Source organism: Chelonia mydas, chromosome 3 (assembly GCF_015237465.2).
Source record: "Chelonia mydas isolate rCheMyd1 chromosome 3, rCheMyd1.pri.v2, whole genome shotgun sequence".
NCBI classification, from domain to species: domain Eukaryota; kingdom Metazoa; phylum Chordata; order Testudines; family Cheloniidae; genus Chelonia; species Chelonia mydas.
The window spans coordinates 117,140,931-117,164,528 of NC_057851.1; the positions used below are offsets into that span (position 1 = coordinate 117,140,931).

At 40.0% G+C, this 23,598-nt stretch overlaps 1 protein-coding gene and 1 long non-coding RNA gene across 6 annotated transcripts in view; one reads left to right on the plus strand and one right to left on the minus strand.

Annotated features, from left to right (window-relative positions):
• Window positions 1-20: 20 nt before the first annotated feature.
• Window positions 21-1,122, plus strand: LOC119565804. The gene is made up of 2 exons (XR_005224766.2): window positions 21-727; window positions 857-1,122. It is a non-coding gene; the product is annotated as an uncharacterized LOC119565804 (long non-coding RNA).
• A 9,916-nt stretch (window positions 1,123-11,038) lies between these two features.
• The window catches only part of LOC102935616 (WT1 associated protein), a 37,320-nt gene continuing 24,760 nt past the window's right edge, over window positions 11,039-23,598 (minus strand). For 3 of the 5 annotated variants that reach the window (XM_007065687.4, XM_043544285.1, XM_037895089.2), the window contains exons 6-8: window positions 19,546-19,724; window positions 14,458-14,612; window positions 11,039-12,265 (exon numbers count right to left, since the gene is read on the minus strand). In XM_007065687.4, the coding sequence (XP_007065749.1) occupies window positions 11,682-12,265; window positions 14,458-14,612; window positions 19,546-19,724 (918 nt within the window). In that variant the 3' untranslated portion in view covers window positions 11,039-11,681. Of the gene's footprint in view, window positions 12,266-14,457; window positions 14,613-14,916; window positions 16,154-18,987; window positions 19,334-19,545; window positions 19,725-23,598 lie in introns of those variants that run through there. The other 2 variants (XR_006290046.1, XR_006290045.1) reach the window with 1 other exon arrangement.

Here is a 23,598-nt window from a genome sequence, read left to right on the forward strand (position 1 = left end):
GGATCTGGATCCGGGTCAGCGGAGCCCAGCCCGGGCAGGGGCCGGCCGAGCGGCTCCGGGACTGCTCGCCCGCCCGGCCCACACGCTGCCCAACCCCAGGCGCCCCGGGGCTCCGCGGAGGCGCAGGGCGGCTGGAGCCGGGGGCTCCCTGCCTGTAGGGCAGCTCCATGGCGCTGGCCCGGCCGGGGCTTTCGTGGCGCTCGGGACCCGCCACAAACCAAATGGTGCCCGGGGGTGGAGCATGTTTGGCGCCTCCCTCCGGTTGTTAAACCTTTGAATACCTTATTTTTGATGGCGCGTGTAGCCATTTCACGACTTTGAGGCCCGAACTACGTCCATGATCGAGGCCTGTCATGTACCAGGTGATAAATTTGCAGGGAAATGGCGCATCAGAGTAATGAAACAAAAACAGCCCCCCCACCTCCCCAGCATGGCACCCTAGACCAGCCCCGCAGCCAAACAGACTCCTGAAAAGGGATGGGGATGAGGGTGTGGGTAGGGAGGATGGAGGTGAAAAGAATGAATGAAGTAACCAGATGTGATGGCCTCCAAAATATAATCTGCTCCTATGCAGGTTGGAAATGGGAGAGACGGTCTCTAAAGGGAGGGAGGTCAGCAGGGTGGGGCAGCTGAAGATTTTGGAGGTGGGGATGCTCTGGACCCTTGACCAAACCATCAACGTTGTCACTTGGATGAAGAGGACAGATAGGTCATGGTAGCAGTTATGGTAGGTGGTCTTTTCATTTGATATCTCGGCCACCTCTTAGATGGTTCAGAAGGCCTTTGTATGTAAAGACCTGAACCAGATGAGCTCTCTGTGCTATTTGTGACCTGCTAGATTTTCTTTTGTTTGCAGGCATGTATGTGCCAAGGGACCTGAGAATGGGCCTGGAATCCTTCAAAGTATGGAGAGGTTCTTTGGTGGACCTGGAAAAGAGTTTAAATCCATCTAAAGGAAAGTTTTTGGACCTCCCTAGGTATTTTGGACCTCCCTAGGAAACACAGTTAGCTGTAGCCCACAGTGAGGCTTTTGCTAGGAGTTGACGCTCAGCTATTATGGACTTGACCTGGTCACGGTGTTCTGCAGGGAGGTGCTCAATAAAATGATTGGATTTTTCACAACGAGTGTGGTTGTATTTCATCATCAGCGCTTAGTAATTTGCAATCCAAAATTGCAGGGTTGCTGAAGAATAGCTCTTGGGACGCAATTGGTTGCATTGCTTTTGGTCTTCATCATAGGGTATAGAATCATAGTATATCAGGGTTGGAAGGGACCTCAGGAGGTCATCTAGTCCAAGCCCCTGCTCAAACAGGACCAATCCCCAACTAAATCATCCCAGCCAGGGCTTTGTCAAGCCTGACCTTAAAAGTATCTAAGGAAGGAGGTTTCACCACCTCCCTAGGTAACGCATTCCAGTGTTTCACCACCCTCCTAGTGAAAGTTTTTCCTAATATCCAACCTAAACCTCCCCCACTGCAACTTGAGACCATTACTCCTCGTTCTGTCATCTGCTACCACTGAGAATAGTCTAGATCCATCCTCTTTGGAACCCCCTTTCAGGTAGTTGAAAGCAGCTATCAAATCCCCCCTCATTCTTCTGCAGACTAAACAATCCCAGTTCCCTCAGCCTCTCCTCATAAGTCATGTGTTCCAGACCCCTAATCATTTTTGTTGCCGTCTGCTGGACTCTTTCCAATTTTTCCACATCCTTCTTGTAGTGTGTGGCCCAAAACTGGATACAGTACTCCAGATGAGGCCTCACCAATGTCAAATAGAGGGGAACGATCACGTCCCTCGATCTGCTGCAATGCCCCTACTTATACATCCCAAAATGCCATTGGCCTTGGCAACAAGGGCAGACTGTTCACTCATATCCAGCTTCTCGTCCACTGTAACCCCTAGGTCCTTTTCTGCAGAACTGCTGCCTAGCCATTCGGTCCCTAGTCCGTAGCAGTGTATGGGATTCTTCCGTCCTAAGTGCAGGACTCTGCACTTGTCCTTGTTGAACCTCATCAGATTCCTTTTGGCCCAATCCTCTAATTTGTCAAGGGTCCTTTGTATCATATCCCTACCCTCCAGCGTATCTACCTCTCCTCCCAGTTTAGTGTCATCTGCAAACTTGCTGAGGGAGCAATCCACACCATCCTCCAGATCATTTATGAAGATATTGAACAAAACCGGCCCCAGGACCGACCCTTGGGGCACTCCACTTGATACCGGCTGCCAACTAGACATGGAGCCATTGATCACTACCCTTTGAGCCCGACAATCTAGCCAACTTTCTATCCACCTTATAGTCCATTCATCCAGCCCATACTTCTTTAACTTGCTGGCTAGAATACTGTGGGAGACCGTGTCAAAAGCTTTGCTAAAGTCAAGGAACAACACGTCCACCGTTTTCCCCTCATCCACAGAGCCAGTTATCTCGTCATAGAAGGCAATTAGATTAGTCAGGCATGACTTGCCCTTGGTGAATCCATGCTGACTGTTCCTGATCACTTTCCTCTCTTCTAAGTGCTTCAGAATTGATTCCTTGAGGACCTGCTCCATGATTTTTCCAGGGACTGAGGTGAGGCTGACAAGCTTGTAGCTCCCAGGATCCTCCTCCTTCCCTTTTTTAAAGATGGGCACTACATTAGCCTTTTTCCAGTCGTCTGGGACCTCCCCTGATCGCCATGAGTTTTCAAAGATAATGGCCAATGGCTCTGCAATCACATCCGCCAACTCCTTTAGCACTCTCGGATGCAGCGCATCCGGCCCCATGGACTTGTGCTCGTCCAGCTTTTCTAAATAGTCCCGAACCACTTCTTTCTCCACAGAGGGCAGGTCACCTCCTCCCCATGCTGTGCTGCCCAGTGCAGTAGTCTGGGAGCTGACCTTGTCTGTGAAGACAGAGGCAAAAAAAGCATTGAGTACATTCGCTTTTTCCACATCCTGTGTCACTAGGTTGCCTCCCTCATTCAGTAAGGGGCCCACACTTCCCTTGACTTTCTTCTTGTTGCTAACATACCTGAAGAAACCCTTCTTGTTACTCTTGATATCTCTTGCTAGCTGCAACTCCAGGTGTGATTTGGCCTTCCTGATTTCACTCCTGTATCCCCGAGCAATATTTTTATACTCCTCCCTGGTCATTTGTCCAATCTTCCACTTCTTGTCAGCTTCTTTTTTGTGATTAAGATCAGCAAGGATTTCACTGTGAAGCCAAGCTGGTCGCCTGCCATATTTACTATTCTTTCTACACATCGGGATGGTTTGTCCCTGTAACCTCAATAAGGATTCTTTAAAATACAGCCAGCTCTCCTGGACTCCTTTCCCCCTCATGTTATTCTCCCAGGGGATCCTGCCCATCAGTTCCCTGAGGTTGTCAAAGTCTGCTTTTCTGAAGTCCAGGGTCCATATTCTGCTGCTCTCCTTTCTTCCCTGTGTCAGGATCCTGAACTCGACCATCTCATGGTCACTGCCTCCCAGGTTCCCATCCACTTTAGCTTCCCCTACTAATTCTTCCCGGTTTGTGAGCATCAGGACAAGAAGAGCTCTGCCCCTAGTTGGTTCCTCCAGCACTTGCACCAGGAAATTGTTGCCTACACTTTCCAAAAACTTCCTGGATTTTCTGTGCACTGCTGTATTGCTCTCCTAGCAGATATCAGGGTGGTTGAAGTCTCCCCTGAGAACCAGGGCCTGCGATCTAGTAACTTCCGTGAGTTGCCAGAAGAAAGCCTCGTCCACCTCATCCCCCTGGGCCGGTGGTCTATAGCAGACTCCCACCACGACATCACCCTTGTTGCTCACACTTCTAAACTTAATCCAGAGACACTCAGGTTTTTCTAGAGTTTCATACTTGAGCTCTGAGCAGTCATACTGCTCCCTTACATATAGTGCAACTCCCCCACCTTTTCTGCCCTGCCTGTCCTTCCTGAACAGTTTATATCCATCCCTGACAGTACTCCAGTCATGTGAGTTATCCCACCAAGTCTCTGTTATTCCAATCACATCATAATTCCTTGACTGTGCCAGGAATTCCAGTTCTCCCTGCTTGTTTCCTAGGCTTCGTGCATTTGTGTATAGGCACTTGTGATAACTCGCTGATAGTCACTCTTTCTCAGTATGAGGCAGGAGCCCTGCCCTCTCACATGCTCCTGCTCGTGCTTCCTCCCGGTATGCCACTTCCCCACTTACCTCAGGGCTTTGGTCTCCTTCCCCTGGTGGACCTAGTTTAAAGCCCTCCTCACTAGGTTAGCCAGCCTGCTTGCGAAGATGCTCTTCCCTCTCTTCGTTAGGTGGAGCCCGTTTCTGCCTAGCACTCCTCCTTCTTGGAACACCATCCCATGGTCAAAGAATCCAAAGCCTTCTCTCCGACACCACCTGCGTAGCCATTCGTTGACTTCCACGGTTCGACGGTCTCTACCCAGGCCTTTTCCTTCCACGGGGAGGATGGACGAGAACACCACTTGCGCCTCAAACTCCATTATACTTCTTCCCAGAGCCACGTAGTCTGCAGTGATCCGCTCAAGGTCATTCTTGGCAATATCATTGGTGCCCACATGGAGAAGCAGGAACGGGTAGCGATCCGAGGGCTTGATGAGTCTCGGCAGTCTCTGCGACACATTGTGAATCCTAGCTCCTGGCAAGCAGCAGACTTCTCGGTTTTCCCGGTCGGAGCGACAGATAGATGACTCAGTCCCCCTGAGGAGAGAGTCCCCGACCACCACCACCCGCCTTGTGTGATGTTATCTGTCATGTTCATTGACACATCCGATGAAGTGAGCTGTAGGTCACAAAAGCTTATGCTCAAATAAATTTGTTAGTCTCTAAGGTGCCACAAGTCTTTCTTTTCTTTTTACAGATACAGACTAACACGGCTGCTACTCTGAAACCTGTCCACAACTAAAGAATTTGGCACAGGGTGTGAAAACAAAAATTCCAAATTTTTCACCATAACCTAATACATTTATTGGCCCATTTTCATCTGGGTGGTGTGGTGGCAAGAGTTTGCCAGATGGTCTTAGCAGGATTCACTAAGGTATCATTCCCTGGTAGAGCCACACAACTAGAGCAAAATGTATGCAAAATGTCCAACAGTTTATGTTGTAACTCATGGACTTTCTCTAACAGAATCTCTAATGAGTCAGCAATGTTTTTCATCAGTTACTGAAACTGTTTAAAAATTTCAGTAAGAGAACGTGGAAAGGAGAGGCATTACCACTTCATCTGGCAACAGTGATGAAATATTAGTCTGCAGTAGTCATCACTTTGTCCACTGCAACCTCTTGCTCCTCAAAAGATTCCTCCTGAGGTTGGGGATGTTGAGAAAGGAGTGAGGTAGCAGGAGAATATCTCCTTCAGTGATCTCCTCAAGAGGAGCTAGGTCTTCAGAACTACTGATGATAGGCAGCCCAAGTGTCCCAGTGTGGCTACTGAGGTGGATCATAAGGCAAAAGAGGGGGCATCCAATGTTGGTAATGCCAGTGAGAAGGGACATACAATTTTTTTTCCCTAAGAATTTCCATGCAAGGGACAGTGATAGGGAAAATGTCCCTTTAATGATAGACAGGAGACCCCTGTACCAAAATCTGGGAGTCTAAGGAATCATCCTCGACATAGTCCCAGGGTGGGGCGGACAATGATGGCGAGGATGGCTGTCTGTCCTGAGGTAGGTGTTGGAGATCAGGTGCTACTAGGAAAAAATAAGGTCTGGTGACCTAGTTATTCAGAATCCATTAACAGTAGAGATTCTATCGCATCAAAAATATACAAGTCCTTGGGGTGTCAAACTTCCTGAGGTACCTGATATACGTGAGCCGAGGTAATACGAGGCTTTGTAGCAGCTGGTGTCAGTACCAAGAGAGCTGAATGCTTCAGTGGTTCCATTTTAGAAGATGGCATTTGTACTGAGGGTGCTGTTTCAGCAATACATGTTTAACAGATGACACTGGTACTGAGGACATTGATGACTTCTGGGATACCATCTGGTTACTGACACCGAAGAGTCTGAAGGTAGTCTGAAAGCCAGAGTGCTTGGGCGCTTCGATAAAGCAATCATGCTTAGATGGTACATAAGAATGACCATACTGGGTCAGACCAAAGGTCTGCAATGATTCCAGAATACTTTCAGAGGACCTCCAGGAGAGCTTCATGGACGGACGCATATCCCTATCACTTTTTACTTATTAATTAACCCTGAGTATGTATTAATACTTGGTGGGAGGGGGGCAAACAACTGTGCATATCTCTCTATTAGTGTTATAGAGGGTGAACAATTTATGAGTTTACCCTGTATAAGCTGCTTTCAGTTAAGCCTACAGCTGTTAGGGGACGTGGTTCAGACCTAGGTCTGGCTGAAACCAGGCAGGGCACTGAAGTCCTAAGCTGACTGGGCAGGAAAGCAGGAGCAGAAGTAGTCTTGGCACATCAGGTGGCAGCTCCCAGGGGGTTTCTGTGATCTAACCCGTCACATCTCCATTCTCCACTATGGCTGAGCTGTACTTGAACATAATGGAGGTAGTAGCCAAAGGGAGCCAGTTGCAGCCCTTCAGAGCCTCAGTTGCCAGGCAAGTTAGAGCAGGAACGGTTGTACTCTGAATTTGCCTAAGTCCCGTATGCCAATGGAGGATTGGGTGTAGCAGAGCTGAGTTATGCCTCACCCCCTAGTACCAATGTAGATGGAGGGTGATATAAGATGTAAAGTCAATATGGTCTCCACACCAGCAGGAATTTTCCCCTCTGAGGCATCAGCTGATTTACACCTATTTTGCACTGCATAGCAAATGAAAAATGGGAAAGAACTGGTTAAGTGGTACTGCAGAAAACGATTTGTGGGGGTAGAGTGGGTCACAAATGAAATATGTCAGTGTGATGCTGCTGCAAAAAAGGCAAATGTCATCCTGGGATGCATTAACAGGAGTGTCATATGTAAATGGTGGAGGTAGCTGTTCTGTACTCAGTTGAGGTCTCACTCCTGCTGGAGTATTGTTCCTAATTTTGGGCAGTGCACTTTGAGAGAGATGAATTGGCAAAAATCCACGGGAGAGCAACAAAAGTGATAAAAGGACTAGAAAGCATGATGTACAAATAAAAATTGAAATTGGACATTGAGTTTAGATGGCAGGGGAGAGAGAAGACATGTTACATTTTCAAACATGTAAAAAGTAATTAGTGATCAATTGTTCTTCATGTCCCCTGAAGGCAGGAGTAGTAGAATTCCGTTTAATTTGCAGCATAGGGGTTTTAGGTTAGATATCAGAAAATACTTTTTAACTACAGATGATTAAGGACTGGAACAGGTAGCCCAGGGAGGTTGTTGAATCTCCATTATTGGAGGTTTTTAAGAACGGGGTATTCACCCAAAAGAGGGGTCACAAAAGCATATGGTACAAGGGGATCACAGTATTGCCACCCTTACTTCTGCACTGCCTTCAGAGCTGGAGAGCCAGAGAGTGGTGGCCGTTGGCAGGGCATCCTGCTCTGAAGCAGCGCTGCCGCCAGCAGCAGCGCAGAAGTAATGGTGGCATGGTATGAGGGTCATCACAGCCTGAAATATCTTCAAAAGGGGTTCCCACAAAAAAAGTCTGAGAATGCCAGGTTTAAACAAACACCTGTCAGGGATGGTTTAAGTCAGTGTTTCCTCAAACTTTTGTATTGGTTACCCCTTTCACATAGCAAACCTGTAAGTGCAACCCCTCTTATTGGCCTGCTAAACCCAGGGTTGCGAGTTCAATCCTTGAGGGGGCCATTTAGGGATCTGGGGCAAAAATTGGGGATTGGTCCTGCTTTGAGCAGGGAGTTGGACTAGATGACCTCCTGAGGTCCCTTCCAACCTTGATATTCTATGATTCTAAATTAAACTTTTTTTTGTATTTAACACTATTATAAATGTTGGAAGCAATTGGGGATAGAAGCTGACAGCTCACAACCCCCCCGTAATAACCTTGTGACCCCCCCCCCCGAGGGGTCATGACCCCCAGTTTAAGAACCGCTTGTCTAAGTGTTCTTAATCCTGCCTCAGCACAGGGGAAAAGACTAGAGGTCTTCAAGGTCCTTTCCAGCATTACATTTCTGATTCTATTAGTTATAGCAACACCAAGTGGCCTTAGTGAACTGGAAAAACTGAGCCTTCAAGTGATCAGGAATATGATTTCTGTATGTTCACAGCAATACTGAATGCAACATTCAGTTATGTTGAACCTGCTATTTCTGTTCTTTGTTATTGATCTTTTCAGGCTTTATGTTTTCCCCTCTGCATTTTCTTCCATGCACCTACTCAAATTCCAACTCCCATTCATTCCCTCCCCACCACTGCTTCATTCTAAAACCTTTTCCTTTATCAGCTAAAATAATCAGATATTAAATAGTCTGACATTTGTGTTATTGGGGAGTTAACTGTAAAGCCCACTAGCAGCAATAAGCAAGAGCGCTCACACCTCTACACTCTTAAGGTTATTTGCAGAATCAAACAAACACTGCCTCAAGTGTAGATCACATCAGAAGGTTCTGTTAGCCAACATGAGTTAGTTTGTTTTTAAATGAAGTGAAAGATTTCAGATTCTGCAGAATCTAGATGTCAATTAAGCCACAAATACATCAAGCAATTTATAAGCCAGCATGTTAGATTTGGCTTCTGCTAGGAATGCTACATGAAGCATCATGTCAGAAAATCCAATTGAAGGGCACCATATAGGGACCTTAAATTGTATCATGTGCATAATTTGACAAATTACTCTTTTGTTTTGTAACCCCATTACTTAGGTGCTATGGTACTACACATCCTAAGAGGTTGCCAGTTTAGGATCTGCTAGGACAGCATGCCAATGTGTCATATGGCTCGATCTGAGCCAGTTATACTGTTTGGCAATCCAAGGATGTAGAATAAAAATAGTTGTATACTCCAACATCTAGAGTGAAATATGGACCCCACAGAAGTCAATGGGAGTTTTGCCATTGACTTGAGTGGGGCTAGGATTTCACCCCCAACATTTATGACAAATGCAGTGAGATTACATGTCAACACTTAAGATGCAGACTTCACTTGTATGTTGATTAATTCATTAAATTTGGTAGTTATGACCATTTATATATCCACACATACTTAATTTCAAAACTGTTTAGCCAGTTTTTTTACATTGCTCTATTTCCTCCCAGTTGTGCTGCATTCTGACAAATATGTTCCAATAAGCAAGCCATTTTGCAAAACAGATCAAACTTTCATCCCATTAACCAACATAAGGATTGCAGAACTGCTCAGATTTATACACTAATTTTTTTTTTTTTTTTTTTTAAAAACTCTGGATATTGGAACACAATTAACATAGCAAGTGGAGAATAGAGAAGGAAATAGTTTTAACAGGTATTTGAACAGCAATTGGTTTACCCTTGGCATAGAAAGTTTGTTTACTAATGCAATTTACAAGTTTTATAAAAATTAGTATGATCTGCTTTAGAATGGAGAGCGCCTAAATACTATCAAACTACTCCACTCTATCTTTTTAATAAAGTTAATTTTAAAACATACCATTACAATGGGGAAAAAGTCATTTTATATTAAAAAGATTTAAAATGTAAACAGGCAATTTAAATGAAACAATGCTTTTAATATTCAAAATCAGAATGCCTTATTTTGCAGAACAGATAACTACATAAGGAAGTCAATTTAAAAAAAAAATCACATTTGAAAATCAATTAAAAACAGCATATTGCTGTAATTTGAAGATTAGAGGAAAAGGTATTTTTCATGTATTTACTCTGAACATTTGATGGCACTGTGCAGAGTCACTTTTATCATTCACCTGTACTTTCCCTAGTTGCTGTGAAATATGCAGATACAAGTGAGAAAAAATTGCCTATCAAACCACAAAAGTGCCTTGGATTCAATAGTGTATCTGAAACTCCTTTTAACTCATTTATTGAGATCGGCTATATTTCATGTTGATGTCTAACAGGACTCCTGCAGTTTATTACATCAATGGTTTTGTTTCATAGCATGTTATGTCCATCCCCTCATCTCTTGATATTGCTATTGTAGACACCTTTAGTATACCATGGACTCCACATTCTTCTCTAGATTACAGTACCAAACAAAATATCAAAACATTTATTCTTATAAGAATTTAGTAAAATGGATTGTAGAGTTTCTTTTAATAGCAATTAGTTAAAAGATGGTTTCCAAAAATCTACATGGCTTACAAGTACTGCTTTGCAGCAACAGAAGTGCAAGTGCTTCCACAAGTAGGCTGCAAAGTTGGCAGCAGTATCTCTCTTTTTTTGCCTCCGCTATGCACAAGCAGCATAAAACCTTCAAGTAACAGTCTGATAAGTTATCTAGTGCCAATGCATTTCTAGTTAAAGGTGAAATTAAAGCAATTTTAAAAGTATGGTTCTTAACTTTAACTTAACCCTAAACCCACCAGATGAGTGCCACAGGGCTTTAGCCATATAGTTGTGTTTATAAAAATGCCATTTTTATAAAGTCATCTCCTTGTTTTCATACTGCCACCTTTAAATTGGTAAAGCAGATTGTGTGTCACCAGAAACTCAGGTGCTGAAGAACTTGAAACTAAAAACACATTTATCTGACAATATAAAGTGTGATCTATTTTTAAGCAGTTTCAGATTTGCTTTAACTCAAGATTAAGGTTAAGTTAATCATAACGAAATCAGGAATAACTTAATTTCTTCAGCTTTTATAGTTTAATTCCTTGTGAATTTACACACAAGACATTTATACCTCGCTACGAATCAGATTTATGACGCCATGAAGTCTGCAATATCAATTCTTCACACATGGTATTGTCACTTCATTTGGTGATAACAAAAACAATTTACAAGGTAAGCACCCCCAGCCACCAAGCCAACCTGAAATTAAACTACAAGAACTTATTTTTATTTATTAAAAAGAAAAATGTCACATGTCTCAAACTTGAGGTCTTCAGCATGATTTTTTACTATGTAGATTGGTAGTGGGCAAATAATCCAACAGAAAACATGTACAATAAAAATGCATTGTATACAAATACATCACATGAAACCAATGCAGACTAAAATAAATTACATTATTAAAAGTCTTTATTTAGGTTTGGTCAGTACAGGTAAGATAATATTGGAGTCACAGAGCAATATGCATAAACAAGATACAACAGTTCTTAAAAACTGAGTAACTATGCACACAAACTTCTTAAACATTCGGTCACCTAAGGAGAAATGCACAGATGTGTGGTGGAAAAAAACTGTAATTAACACTGGAACTACTACAGGACTCCTTCAACAAGTCCATCTTTTAGTGATAAAACTACTGTACTGGGCAAACTTGGCAGTCATAAACCCACAGCTAATATGACAAATGTTGAATGTGGTGTAAATATAACAATATGAGTAAGAATGCCCTTACACAGCACAGGTTCTAGATATACACAGATTTGTACAGACATCATTTATGTTATACTTTGTGGAAATAATTTCCATTTTCAACTTCACATTAACTCATATAAAAATAACTTGAGCCTACACAAATGTCCTTTTAGCAACATTCAACGTAATTAACTGTTAAAATTTCCAAAGTGGCAGAGGTATTGAAGCAAAAAAACCACAAAAAGGCAAAACTGTGACAAGTATGCACTAATTTAAACGGTTTCTGGACAGTATCCTCTCCCAATTTAAATGACACTGTATAAAAGTGTTGCAGAAAAAAATGTTACAAAACTGAACCCTGGACATTTACATTGGAGTCCAAACCATTCTGAACATGACGAGAACCCACAGTTCTGTTACCTTTCATGCTCACTGTTTTCTCTTCTTGAGGATCATGATTGGAGTCTGTGTCATTTGAGTGGTGAGTGAGTGAGTTTTCACTGCCAGTGGGAGAGTCTACACTTTCATACCCAGTACTTAGTTGGTTTATGTAGCTACAACCTCCTCTGACTGTTCTATCTTCAGAGTGGTTGGAGAGCTTATTACCATTCCCTGGAGACGCTGGGAAGTCATCTTCCGTGCCACTACCCTCCCTATAAAATCCAGGCCCAGACGTCCTCTGATGGGAAGAGCTGCCATTGCTCGGTCCGTTAGCCAGACGGCTGCAGTCTTTACCCATGGCCTCTCCCTGGTCTGTAGGCTCAGAAGATGGAGTCCTGCTGGTACCTGGGGCTGAGGCCTGGGACTGCTGCTGCTGGAACTGAGCCAACTGCTGGCGAGTCTCCTTCAACTGCTGCTGAAGTACTAGAATGGTACTCTGCATACCCTCTACCTCCTCATCAAGCTGGATGATGAAGTCATTCAATTCTATATAGAGAAAACACATTTGGAGCACACACTTAATAGCTCACATACCTGGACTCTAAAACAGTACGTAAAAGAATCCTGAGCAGATAGAGTTATTACTAAAGGTTCATATGCTAAAGTTCCTAGAGGTCTGTATTTTCAGCTGTTGCATCTGCAAAATGTGTGATGTTGCAATGTTTTGTATGGAGGAAACCCTAAATTCCAAACTGCCATCTGCATACTTTTTCAAACACAGCTGTTGGGTGAGGGTGGAAGTGTGTGTGGAAAAATCCACTCTTGGACAAAGGGAGGGTGTAGAAATACTATAGCAGCTATCGTTTAAAAAAAAAAAAAAAAAAAAAAGTAGTGACAAAGCACATTCTGATGCAACATATAGGCTACTTGTAGGTATCTGAATCATTCTGATACATTAGTTTACTAACAATAAGTGATTTAATTACTTTTCCTCCTTTCAGCCCTGCATAACAAGTACAACAGGAGAGAGATGGATTCCAATCTGACTTGTGCATCAACAGATCTGTTAACCAAGTTGCAACTGTAGAATTTTTAGTTTGGATGTATAACAAAAGAAACAAACAGCTTGCCTCTCATAGCCTGGATTGAGGTTGCAATACTGGGAGTCAGGGAAAGAAAAAATTGTATTGGCTAACTGGGCAAGTTTGACCAGGAGTCAATAAGAGAAATATGGAATCCCACAATGCAATTTTTGGTCACTTTTTACATTAAACTGCACATTAACTCTACGATGACAAAGCAAAACATGCAATCTATATTACTTTATTTTGATGTTTTATAAACAAAGTATCTCGAGAAGATGGACTTTTCAGAACTCTAACTCATATTATTTGCAGCTATAAAGGAAACTAAAAAAAGAGAAGATGAATGGTCATGGGTGGAAGAGAACAGAATTGTGAGCTGGTTAAGGTCTCAGGCCTTTTAGAACCTCACTTAAAACATTTGGTTCTGCAGGGAGTGTGCGCTCATACCCCCAGTGGTTGCTTTTAAATCATTCTGAAGCTTGTAACACTGCATCATGTTCAAGAGTAGATACCTGCAGAGGCAATTTTTGAAAGAACATTCGCTTCCTTTGTTTCAATTACCAACTTGATAAATTTAGAAGGAAAAAGTCACTTGGGTGATTTAACACATTAATTTAGGGAACCGAAAAAGTAGTCTTTATTCCAGTAACATACTGCAAATTGATGCCACAATTGTAAGAACTATTTTCCCTAATTCTTCTAGGCATTCTACCATTCTACAATGAGCTTCCTCACAAAGGAAGCAGATAATTCTATCTTCAGAAATAAGTGCATCATGTCACAAACCATTAACCAGCTACAGGTTGTAAAGTCAAATAAAACCTGCATAGTCCTGTTGAACTTCTAGGTTTTCTTTTTCGCAACTGGTTTCAGGGACAGTGTCAGACTTAACTCCCAAACTTTCTTTTTAAAATATTTTATAAAGAAGTCTGTTTAGGGCCACTCTCAGACAATAAATTTAGAAGAAAAATTTCCTGACCTATGTTACAAACTCTGAACCTTTAAGGCTGGAAATTTAGTAGTCTAGGATTTTTTCCTCCATTTCAGCTAGGGGAAAGTCAGTCAGTTCACAGGTAGTTTCACTTGCAGGTTCAGAGGCACTAACAAATGCTGCAATATTTCGATTGTGAATATTGCAGAACATTTCAGTGACTATTTTTTACACAAATGTAAAAAGATTTCTGTGAACATTTCTACTGATTTTAGGTATTGTTAAAAGCCTGTTTTTAGCAAATGAAGTGAGACTATAAAACATCCCACTAATATTTGCATGAAATTAATAAAAAGTAAGAGTTTTAGATTCAACAGTTCAGCAGCTTTTGCTGTCCAAAGAGTGCAGAATATTGTGTTCAGACCCAAAAAGTGAAACAGTTTCATTCTTCACCTTAAAGTGACTCTGACCCCAGTGTAAACAGCGAAGTTACCCTTAAATATTTTGTTTTAGTAATCTAAGGCAACCAGCACCACAGATAAGAATTTTTACGTTATGTTTAACCTGACACTGTCCCTTTGATTCGGGGAAAGGGGAAAAAAAAAAAAAAGTGTCTCGGGCACAGTAACGGGATAATTTACAATATCCACATGACCAGTAGATTAAATAATTAAGCCAGTGCAAATGCAAGGCAATTTCCATTTTCTTAAAAAAGCCCTTACCATCCTGACTGCTTTTTAGTTCCTCACTATATTTCTTCTGTAAAGCCAGCTCTGCCTCAAGCTGTGCAATGCGTCCTTGGGACAGCTGCCTTCCAAGCTCTTGATTCTCCTGGATAAGCATTCGACACTTCGCCATTAACTTTTTGCCTGTTTGGCTGCAAAGGAAAGAGCCATCTATCACAAAATGAAGATAAAACCTTCTGTAATCTTCCTCAATTACAATTATAACAGAGATAGGAGATGTGATTTCTGCATGTCACAATTTAAGGAACATTGTGCCTCAAGGTAATTGTCATAGCAGAAAGTCTCCCTATAGTTACCACGTGCTGTTCCAATGTCTGTTGATCTTCTGTCGCCGTTCCGTAAAAGCGAAAGGCAAATTCTATTACTGTAAATATGAATGGCCACAATGTTTTTGATTACTGACATCTGGACTATCAAGACACAATTTGGCATTTGTCCATTCTCAAAGGAAGAAAAAAAAAAGGTTATGTGCCTGGTAATCAGACAGTGAGTTACAAACATTAAAAGTGCTCCTTCACTTTATGTACTAAATATTTTACTAGCTAGTCAGCTTTTTTTTTTTTTTTTTAACCTGTCAGGTTTGAAGAATATTGAATTTAATGGGTTTTTTTGATCAGCATGAAAACTTCTTACTTAACGTACCTGAATGATTAAATATTTATATTTTTCCAGTTTTGTACTTTTGACTATATTATATACATTGCTTCGTTGTTTCCCCAATAGCTACAGTCAGCTCCTCCTTTGTGTCTTTCACAGAGTGTGAGGGGAGATAAGAGAAAATGGAGCTGAAAAATACAAGGCAGCAGGGGGATTCAGGAGCAAGTAGTGTTTTTTTTTGTTTTTTTTAAGTTTAACCAGATTTTAAAGTTGACAGTGTACCTTTAAGAGTGCCTGGTGATTAAAAGCCAGGAAACACCAGACCAAAAAGTATTTCATGGGGAAAAAGCAGATTTGATAGTCTGCTTTTTGCAAAATCAGGAACATACGCATATCTTAAATCTTCATGTTAAAACTGCAATGTAGAGCATTATAGGAACTAGTATGCAAATTAATATATAGGCAATAATGTTTATTTCATCACAAAATAAAGTTGATAGCTAAAGCCCTCTAACACTGTTGGTCTGCCAAAGTTTGGAAAGTAACCACAAATATTTTGCCTTCTTTGAGGTTTAGCAACATATATAATGAAGCAGTCCTCTTTTTCCACAGGAAATGAAAGCCCTGGAAAAACAGAATTAATGGGTTTGTGATTGAACTTCAGGACTTGTATTAGGTAACAAGCCTGAGGAGGTCAGCTTGAGACTGTATAATAAAGTTACAAGGGCAGAATGAAATTTTGCATATTAAAAAGGTAAAAAAATATTGCTAGTGTGCTTCAGACCACAGCTCTCCCCAGCAAAACTGGTGCCCAGCCAAAAGTCACTTCAAATCATCTCTCAATTAACTGTTTAAGCATTCAAGCTTTTAACACTTCAGATTTTTAATAGTTCTGCCAACTGTCCCATTTAAAGTCTTCCAACTGACTCTCCCACATCTTTCAGAGGGGCTGCTCCAGAAGGAATCTGGCTGTGTAAAGTCCTGGAAGCCTGCAAATGTGCTTAATACAGCAACCTGTTCTTTATCTTGATGTGATGTCCAATGCCAAGTTCTTGAAGCTTAGAGTTGTGCTGACCTAATACAATACAAGTAATACAATTTAAGATAAAAATTTTCTACAGGATGCTTATTTATTCTGTGTAAACTAGGACCACTTTGGACTTAACCAATGTGACAGATATTGCAAAAGCTTTTAGGCAGACAGGCAATGATTTAGCCATTTCCAAGTTCCTGCTACTGGTAAGCTTTTATTCTGTATTTACTACCACTATAGATAATCATGTAATGTCTTCACAACAGCCATTGCCAACTGTTGCATGTATTAGTATGCACCATTAACAACTTCAGAAGCTTTGCACCATTCTAGAATGCCTGCTAATTTCTTCACCATGTCTGTTCCTGCCACAACAAACCTTTTGCTTTTATTACCCGTATAGGAATTTGCACAGTTACCTATAATGCAATTTACTTTTCTAAACTTTACTTTGTCTAAACACTTTGCACTACTGAGTTTGAACAAACCTACCTTGCATGTTGAAGTATGTAATCAAGATAATACATGCAAGAATATCAAAGGCAGTAAATCTTAGAATAACTCTGATTAAAGTCACAGAACCAGGTTTTGCAACTGTATGTTTACCAAATTCATGTGCGAACACATACTATAAAACCTGTAAAAATGGAAGGGGTTAAATTTCAAAAGACTACCATTTGTAACAGTAAGCTTTCTATAAGTGAAGTTTCTGCTGACGTTTTATTTAAACAAAAATGCGTATTATGTACGGAATGTTTAAATGGTGATTTAAATGGCTTAATAAAACCACTCACTTCTTTCCCCCTCTAAACATCTGTCAGCAAGGATAATGCTGTATGCATCTACTACAATGAAGTCCCAGGCTTGATGCTAAACTTGGGCTTGCAATGGAATTGGAGCAGACGTGTGTTGGGTTAGTTCAGAACAATTAAAGATTTTGAAGGAGATCATCAACTCTTTCAAATATGAGATGAGGTGCCATAAAATAAGAGTGGTTATACACAAGGACAGGACGAAAATGGGAAACCGTTCCTAGTGAAACAATAAAAATTTCTACAAACCCTTTATAGCTTGAGCAGTCTGACTCATCTCTTTACGAATGAAAATAAAATCATGAACCCAATGACAAATAAAAGAGTTCCCTAAATACTGAAACAAACAAACAGACTAGAAATAAATTGTTGATTCCTTGCATTCTATTTCCTGCACGTATCTAATATGTATTCATATACTTGCACCATGATTAGACTCAGATTACACAGAATTTGAATTAGGGAATATTGTTCAGTTCTTTTATCACTTACTTTTAAACACAACATAACCTCCCCCCCAAAGACTATATAAAAATTAGCAAAAAAAAATTTTTTAAATACTTCTGCTTGAAATTAAGACAAAGTGGTAAACAAACATTTGTCACCTCAGTGTCACACAACACGTTTTGCATCCTTTATCTAAATAAATTAACTGATTTATAAACTTCAAATTACCAAGAAATCAGCATGGCTGGTTTTTTTGACTGCATATTATAGTAAACAGTACTTTCAAATTACTTGGTAACACATTAACACAATTGTTCACTAATGCAAGTCTTACCTTTGTTTTGATGCTAGATCACTAAAACCTTAAATAATACTGTCACAGCAAAATAGGTTCAATATATGTATAATTTTTTTAAAAAATTAAAATTTTGAAGGTTTTCTTTTGATGTAAATCCACTGCTTAAGTAACACTACACAAAAGCACACTACTCTTTCTCGCCCACATTACTTATCTGAAGCACACAACAGTTTAAGATACTTTAAGTGAGTTGAATTAAAATTTAAGTGATCTTAATGAAAATTGCATTTTGAACAATAAGCAGTTAGAATACATTACCTTTTATAAAACGAAACCTGGTGGATTTGGGGTTTTGGTTTGTTTTTTAAAATGATTTGGTTACAGTGAACTTTCCACAGTGTTGGACGGAGTCATGAAATAGTGCCCAACTGTATATCTAGAACATTAATGTTCTGACAAACTAATCAGCTAACAATACATGAGCACTATACCAGTCCACATAATTTCACATTTCTCTGCACACTTACACATCTCAAAACATGCACTCTGAGCTGTCCCATATTACTATTCTTGCAAATAACTGGGGACAACATTACAAAAAGGCATCAATAGAGTAGCAAAGCTCCTTAATTGATTCCAGCCAGAAGAATGCATGCGTTTAAATTATTATTATTTTTTTTTTTTTTTTAAGAATATCGTCTTCCCTCTCTTTTCAGAGAACGAGACATCTTAAAGGTAACATTCTCGTTCATTACCCCAAAAGTTTCACAGTACAATAGTATTACCGTCGTGTTCCTTAAGCTCTATATTAACAACTCTTTCAAGGCACATTTTATATAGAAGTGCAATACAAAAACAGGCATACAATGAAACAAAAATACCCCACACCAACACTGAAGACAGTTGCCATTATGTGTGCCTCATATATGAAGCATTTGAGATCAGTTCTCAGAATAGACGTTTGAAAAAATTCTCATTTCTGCATGTTTCCATGCAGTGAAATACTTATCACAACTAGTTTTCCTAATCATACACTCTAGTTGTGATCAAATATATTGCTTCAAACAATTTAAAACCTGCAATTAGATAGTACCTGTATTTTATACAGTCCTATTTTTGAGTCCACAGTATCATCAACCATCCAGAGAACAATCCATTATTTAAAATCATATTGACTTAAGGCTCAGTGAAATGCTATATAGCTCAAATGCTAAACAGTCAGTCAAAAGTGTACACTACCACTGATGCAATATGAAATAGCACTCTCTCGTGGCTATTTAAAGCTGGTTAGCAAATAAACTCTTTAATGCAAAATTCACCTCATTGAGTTTTGACCCAGCAGTTCAGTGAACAAGCAGGAAGTCCAGTCTTATTGGCAAAACTGACTTACAGTGTCTCTAAGTCACTAGGCTCAAGGTTAAGAGCGAAGCATATTCCATTTTTACATTTTACTGGAATTTTACATGTTCAATTCATGATTTAAAATCTCTAGGTTCTCTCTCCTCCAAACTGTCTGTAGACACAGTGTGCCACAGACTTAAGCCTTCTGTTTCTCCCTCTATTTCTTCAAATAGAACCACTTTGCACGTGTCTACATGTTCTAGAAAAGAAATTTTTTTTTCAGAGGCAGCCACTTCTTCAGAATAGTCCGACGCCATCAGGCCTCTGAAGCAAAGGGGGAGAAAAAAGCTGAAACACAAGGTTCATCTGGTAAGTTTTACATTAAGCATTACAAGCTGGACAGTATAAGAATGTGGCTTTTTGGCTCAAAACGTCTGAGTCTTGGTGTGGAAACGAGTACTTGGCTGTCCCACCATAGCATTCTCGCAGTGAGACTGTCAGGGTAGTCTTGACTGGGGAGTATTTGTTTTGTTTACCTATCAGGCGTAAATTTCCAGGCACTCAGTTCATTTTGGGCTTGTTCCAGTTTGTCTTTAGTCTGTTCCAGTTCACCTTTCATTTTTAGGAAAAACAAGTTGATGGCTGGGTCCACCATTGTTGATCTCAGTTGGGCAACACTAGGCTGCTGGACTTGCTTGAGGTACTGAATCTGATTCTGCATAAAATAAGAGAAAAAAATTGTTACTGTTTATAATTTAAAAAGCGTCAATGATTTCAGAATGGACAGTTAAAAGAAGCCACATTATTCTGCTGATGGAGTTAAAAAAAGCTCATTTTTCTTCCATATTGTAACTGTTAAATTCACAGGCAGACAGCAGTATCAACTAAAGTATAAATCAGTAGGAAAATGAACCCAGAATAGAAAAAAATATGGCTCAGTTTACTTTAAATTTAAAGGCTACAAATTTTGCTTCTCTCTCCCAAATCTAAAAAATTCTTCATACCACCTCAATTTAGGTTTGCATAATAAGAATAGCATTTAGGCTATTATAATACTCTACTTTTCGATTGTTTGCATTCTTCTGAAAGGTGACTACAAGTGGGAAGAGTATCAAAAACAGAGTTTTCCCAAAGTCAAATTAGAAATTGACTAGTTTCCATATAGCTGTAATGTAGGCCAAATCAGAGTGATGACATTAATGTTGACAAATAAATAGTGGTTCTTACTATTTCCAAATTGTTTGTCTAAAATCCTGATGTGTTTATGAAGACCACAAAACAGGCACCTTTGATGCTGGTTTGTATTATTTGTAGTATTCTCATTTAAAAAAATCAGGAAGCTAAGGTTGAAAATCTGTGTTTTGTTACAGAGTATGAAACTTCATTATCTTGTTTTAAAATTAATTTAAGCTATACTTCAACAAAAAAAGAATCTGCAATCCAGTAATGAAATGAAAAATTTGTATTTACTTTCAATTTACCTATTTTCTTTTAGCACATGAATTACTTATAGAACTACTGTTACCATATTTAAATAGGATTCATTCAAATGCATTTTTGGAAGTGTGAATTCTTTTAACTTAAAAACCATGTCTTTATATACTTTACTTTAAAAGGGGTGCTAAACAGAAATATTTGAATTCTAAATCCATATACTTGTTAAAATTACATCCCCTTAGCACAGGCAGAATCGGTTTATACTAAATTCAGTTTAATATGCTTCCTAAACCTCTCTCATGTTTCCATTACAATGAAGTAAATGGAGAATTTCACAGGCTGAAAGAAACATCAACTTTAAAAATTACATTTGTTTGATTTTTAGCTGCTGTGATCGCTTATACACCCCAATCCTGTAGGTAGATATGCACTGGCAAATCCTTGTACCTAAGTAAAGTTTCACTTACGTCAAAGAAGTTCTGCACCAGGCACAAGGATCTGCCTGCAGGATTGAGGTTGCTTTGTATACATGATAAACTAAAAAAAAAACAAATATTTTTCTATTTTGTGCATTTGACAGAACTGCATGTCCAGTTAGCTTGACTGTTCTCTTTGTATAGTCAGTTTATGCTATTTGAGTGAGTCTTTCAACAACAAAAATCTGACTGAAAGACCACCACCACCGAAAACAGCAGCGAAGACCCAGGGGCAGGTTTAGTCCCTGAAACCAGTTTAAACTCTGATTGATTAGATTTTATTTTAATTATGCAACTTGAAGTCCAAGTGAAACAGTGGATATCTTAAACTAGAATACCAATTTTGTTTTAATCGTTTACAGGAGGTCTTTCAAACAAACAAACTTCAACCTGTCAACCAATTACAAAGCCTTTTTTCAAAGATGCTTTCCAAGAACAGGTTTATTATATATTCCCCTCTATATAAAACATATTACATACAAAACTACACTAAAAACGTTACGGTTGCAAAGTTAAGCGGTCAAAAGTTAAGGAATGCCATGTGGTGTCATTTTGTATTTTTACCAACTATACTGTCGATTAGGTAATCATTTTACATAGAATGTTTCACTATAGTTATTTAATGGGCTTCATCTTTCCACTAAACAGTGAGACCTCACTAACTTATTTTGTTAGTTTACAAAACCCCAAGGTTCATCCCATTTTTCCTCTTAGCTTTGCTCCACTCTTATATAATGCTGCCAGTACTTTATTTATGAAAATACTTCACTTCCAATGTTACAAAACAGGTTTCTACCACCACCATTTAAAACATATACCAAGCTTCCTCAAAGACTGCATTGCAAAATCAAATCTGAAAGAGTAAAAAATAAAAAATAAACTAGCCAGCTAGCCTCTCCAATTTTTTTTTTTTTTTTTTTTTTTTTTTTTTTAAAAAGCCCTCATACTCAAGGGTATATATCTTACATTATATCTTTTCTGTATCTCCACTTAGAGGTGGATATTCCATCCTTTTAACCATCCCAAAAAGAGGAGATTCATAAAGGACGTGTTCCAAACATGTAAATGGGTTTTTTAAAGGGACAAATTAAGCTGCAATTTGTATTTTTTGACATCCTGAAGTTAAAATACATTTCCATCTTAAAAATATGAAAAAAGTTTCTGTAAGAGAATCTTCTTTAGGTGTATGTGTCCTATCGGCAAACAATTTAATGACATTCCAAGTAAACCTCACAGGACTGTCACAGGCTGGCTGTCTCTTTAAGGAAAACCAGGCTCAGTCCTGTCTGTGACCTCAGCTGATGGTGATATGGCAACTTAATTAGTGACCCAGCTGCAGAGAATCAGGAAGGACTTCTTAAATACAACTGAGAATGCAGTACAGGGAGAGATGCTGTAAAGGAGATGGGACACTCCTGCATGTGAAGCCCAGGAGTTTGGGGCTGCTTGTGGTTAGAGAGCGGAGCTTTCCCGTAGAGCTAACTCCTATTAGTGAGCTCCTGGAAGGGGCCAGGCATCCAGGGAGGCAGTAGGGGAATCCTGCGGCAGAACCAAGACAAGAAAACCAAGAAGCTCCACAGGGGCCAGGAGAAGGGGTCAAGAAGCAGAGTACCTTGGTAGAGCCCGAGAAGGCAGAACCACCATAAATGTGAGCATTTGTTTTGGACTTTCAGTTGGACCTTTTCTTACCCCAGAAGGGGAGTGAATTTTTATGTAAGATGGCAGGACAGCCAGGCCACAGAAGAAGAGCGAGGCCATCTCAGGGCCAAGAAAATGATAACCTGCAGCCAAAGACAAGGATCCCTGGCAACACTGCACCATGACACAAAGGAGCAGTACTCAAGGTAAGGATGCATCATTACAAGGATTTACATGATTGTCAAAAATGTATAATCTTGTATCTACAGCTACTGGATGATTAAGTCTTTCAAGCTCAATGGTATGCCCCCCCACACACTTAAATTCAACAATTGATCTATGTTCTACAGACTCATCGTGGAAACAGTTTAATCTGACTATCTAAAAAGAAAGTGATTCCTGTACGTATTTCAAAAATCTCTCTGAACTGAAATAATGTTCCTTACCAGAAAAATAAAATTGTTGCAGTCATTCATTTGTAAATAAGAATATGGGGATGGGGGAAGGAAAACATGCTCTCCCCTCATTTCTTAACTTTCACAGCAGAAGTAGAGGACTGTGACAATATTTCAAAGGTGGCTCTGCACCAGTGGTGTAAACCTGATAATACGTTTCACACTACTACTTCTGGCACCTCTGTGATCCCGAAGAGGAGGAGGGAGGAAGACTGGAGAAAGGGAAGGGTGTTGTGAAACTGTTCTCAATAGCGCTTAGGTCTTTGTTCCCCATGCAAGCAGATCCTAGGAGTACACTGTGAATGGATGGCACACTTAACCCCTATGATTAGGAAGCATTTTACAGCTCGCTCTCTCTCCTGAGTTTCTCATCTAATCAAGTATTTATTTTTTCAGTGAGCAAGGTAGAGGTGATATGGAAGAAACCTGTAAAAAGGAGAAAATATGGGATTCTCTTAGAATTCCATAAACAAGGAAAGAGGAATCCCCAGAGGCCAAATTAAAGATAGAAAAATCAGAGAAAAATAAAGGGGGGAGAGGGTGAGTAGAAAGAAAAAACCATTAAATATAAAAAGAGGAGCAA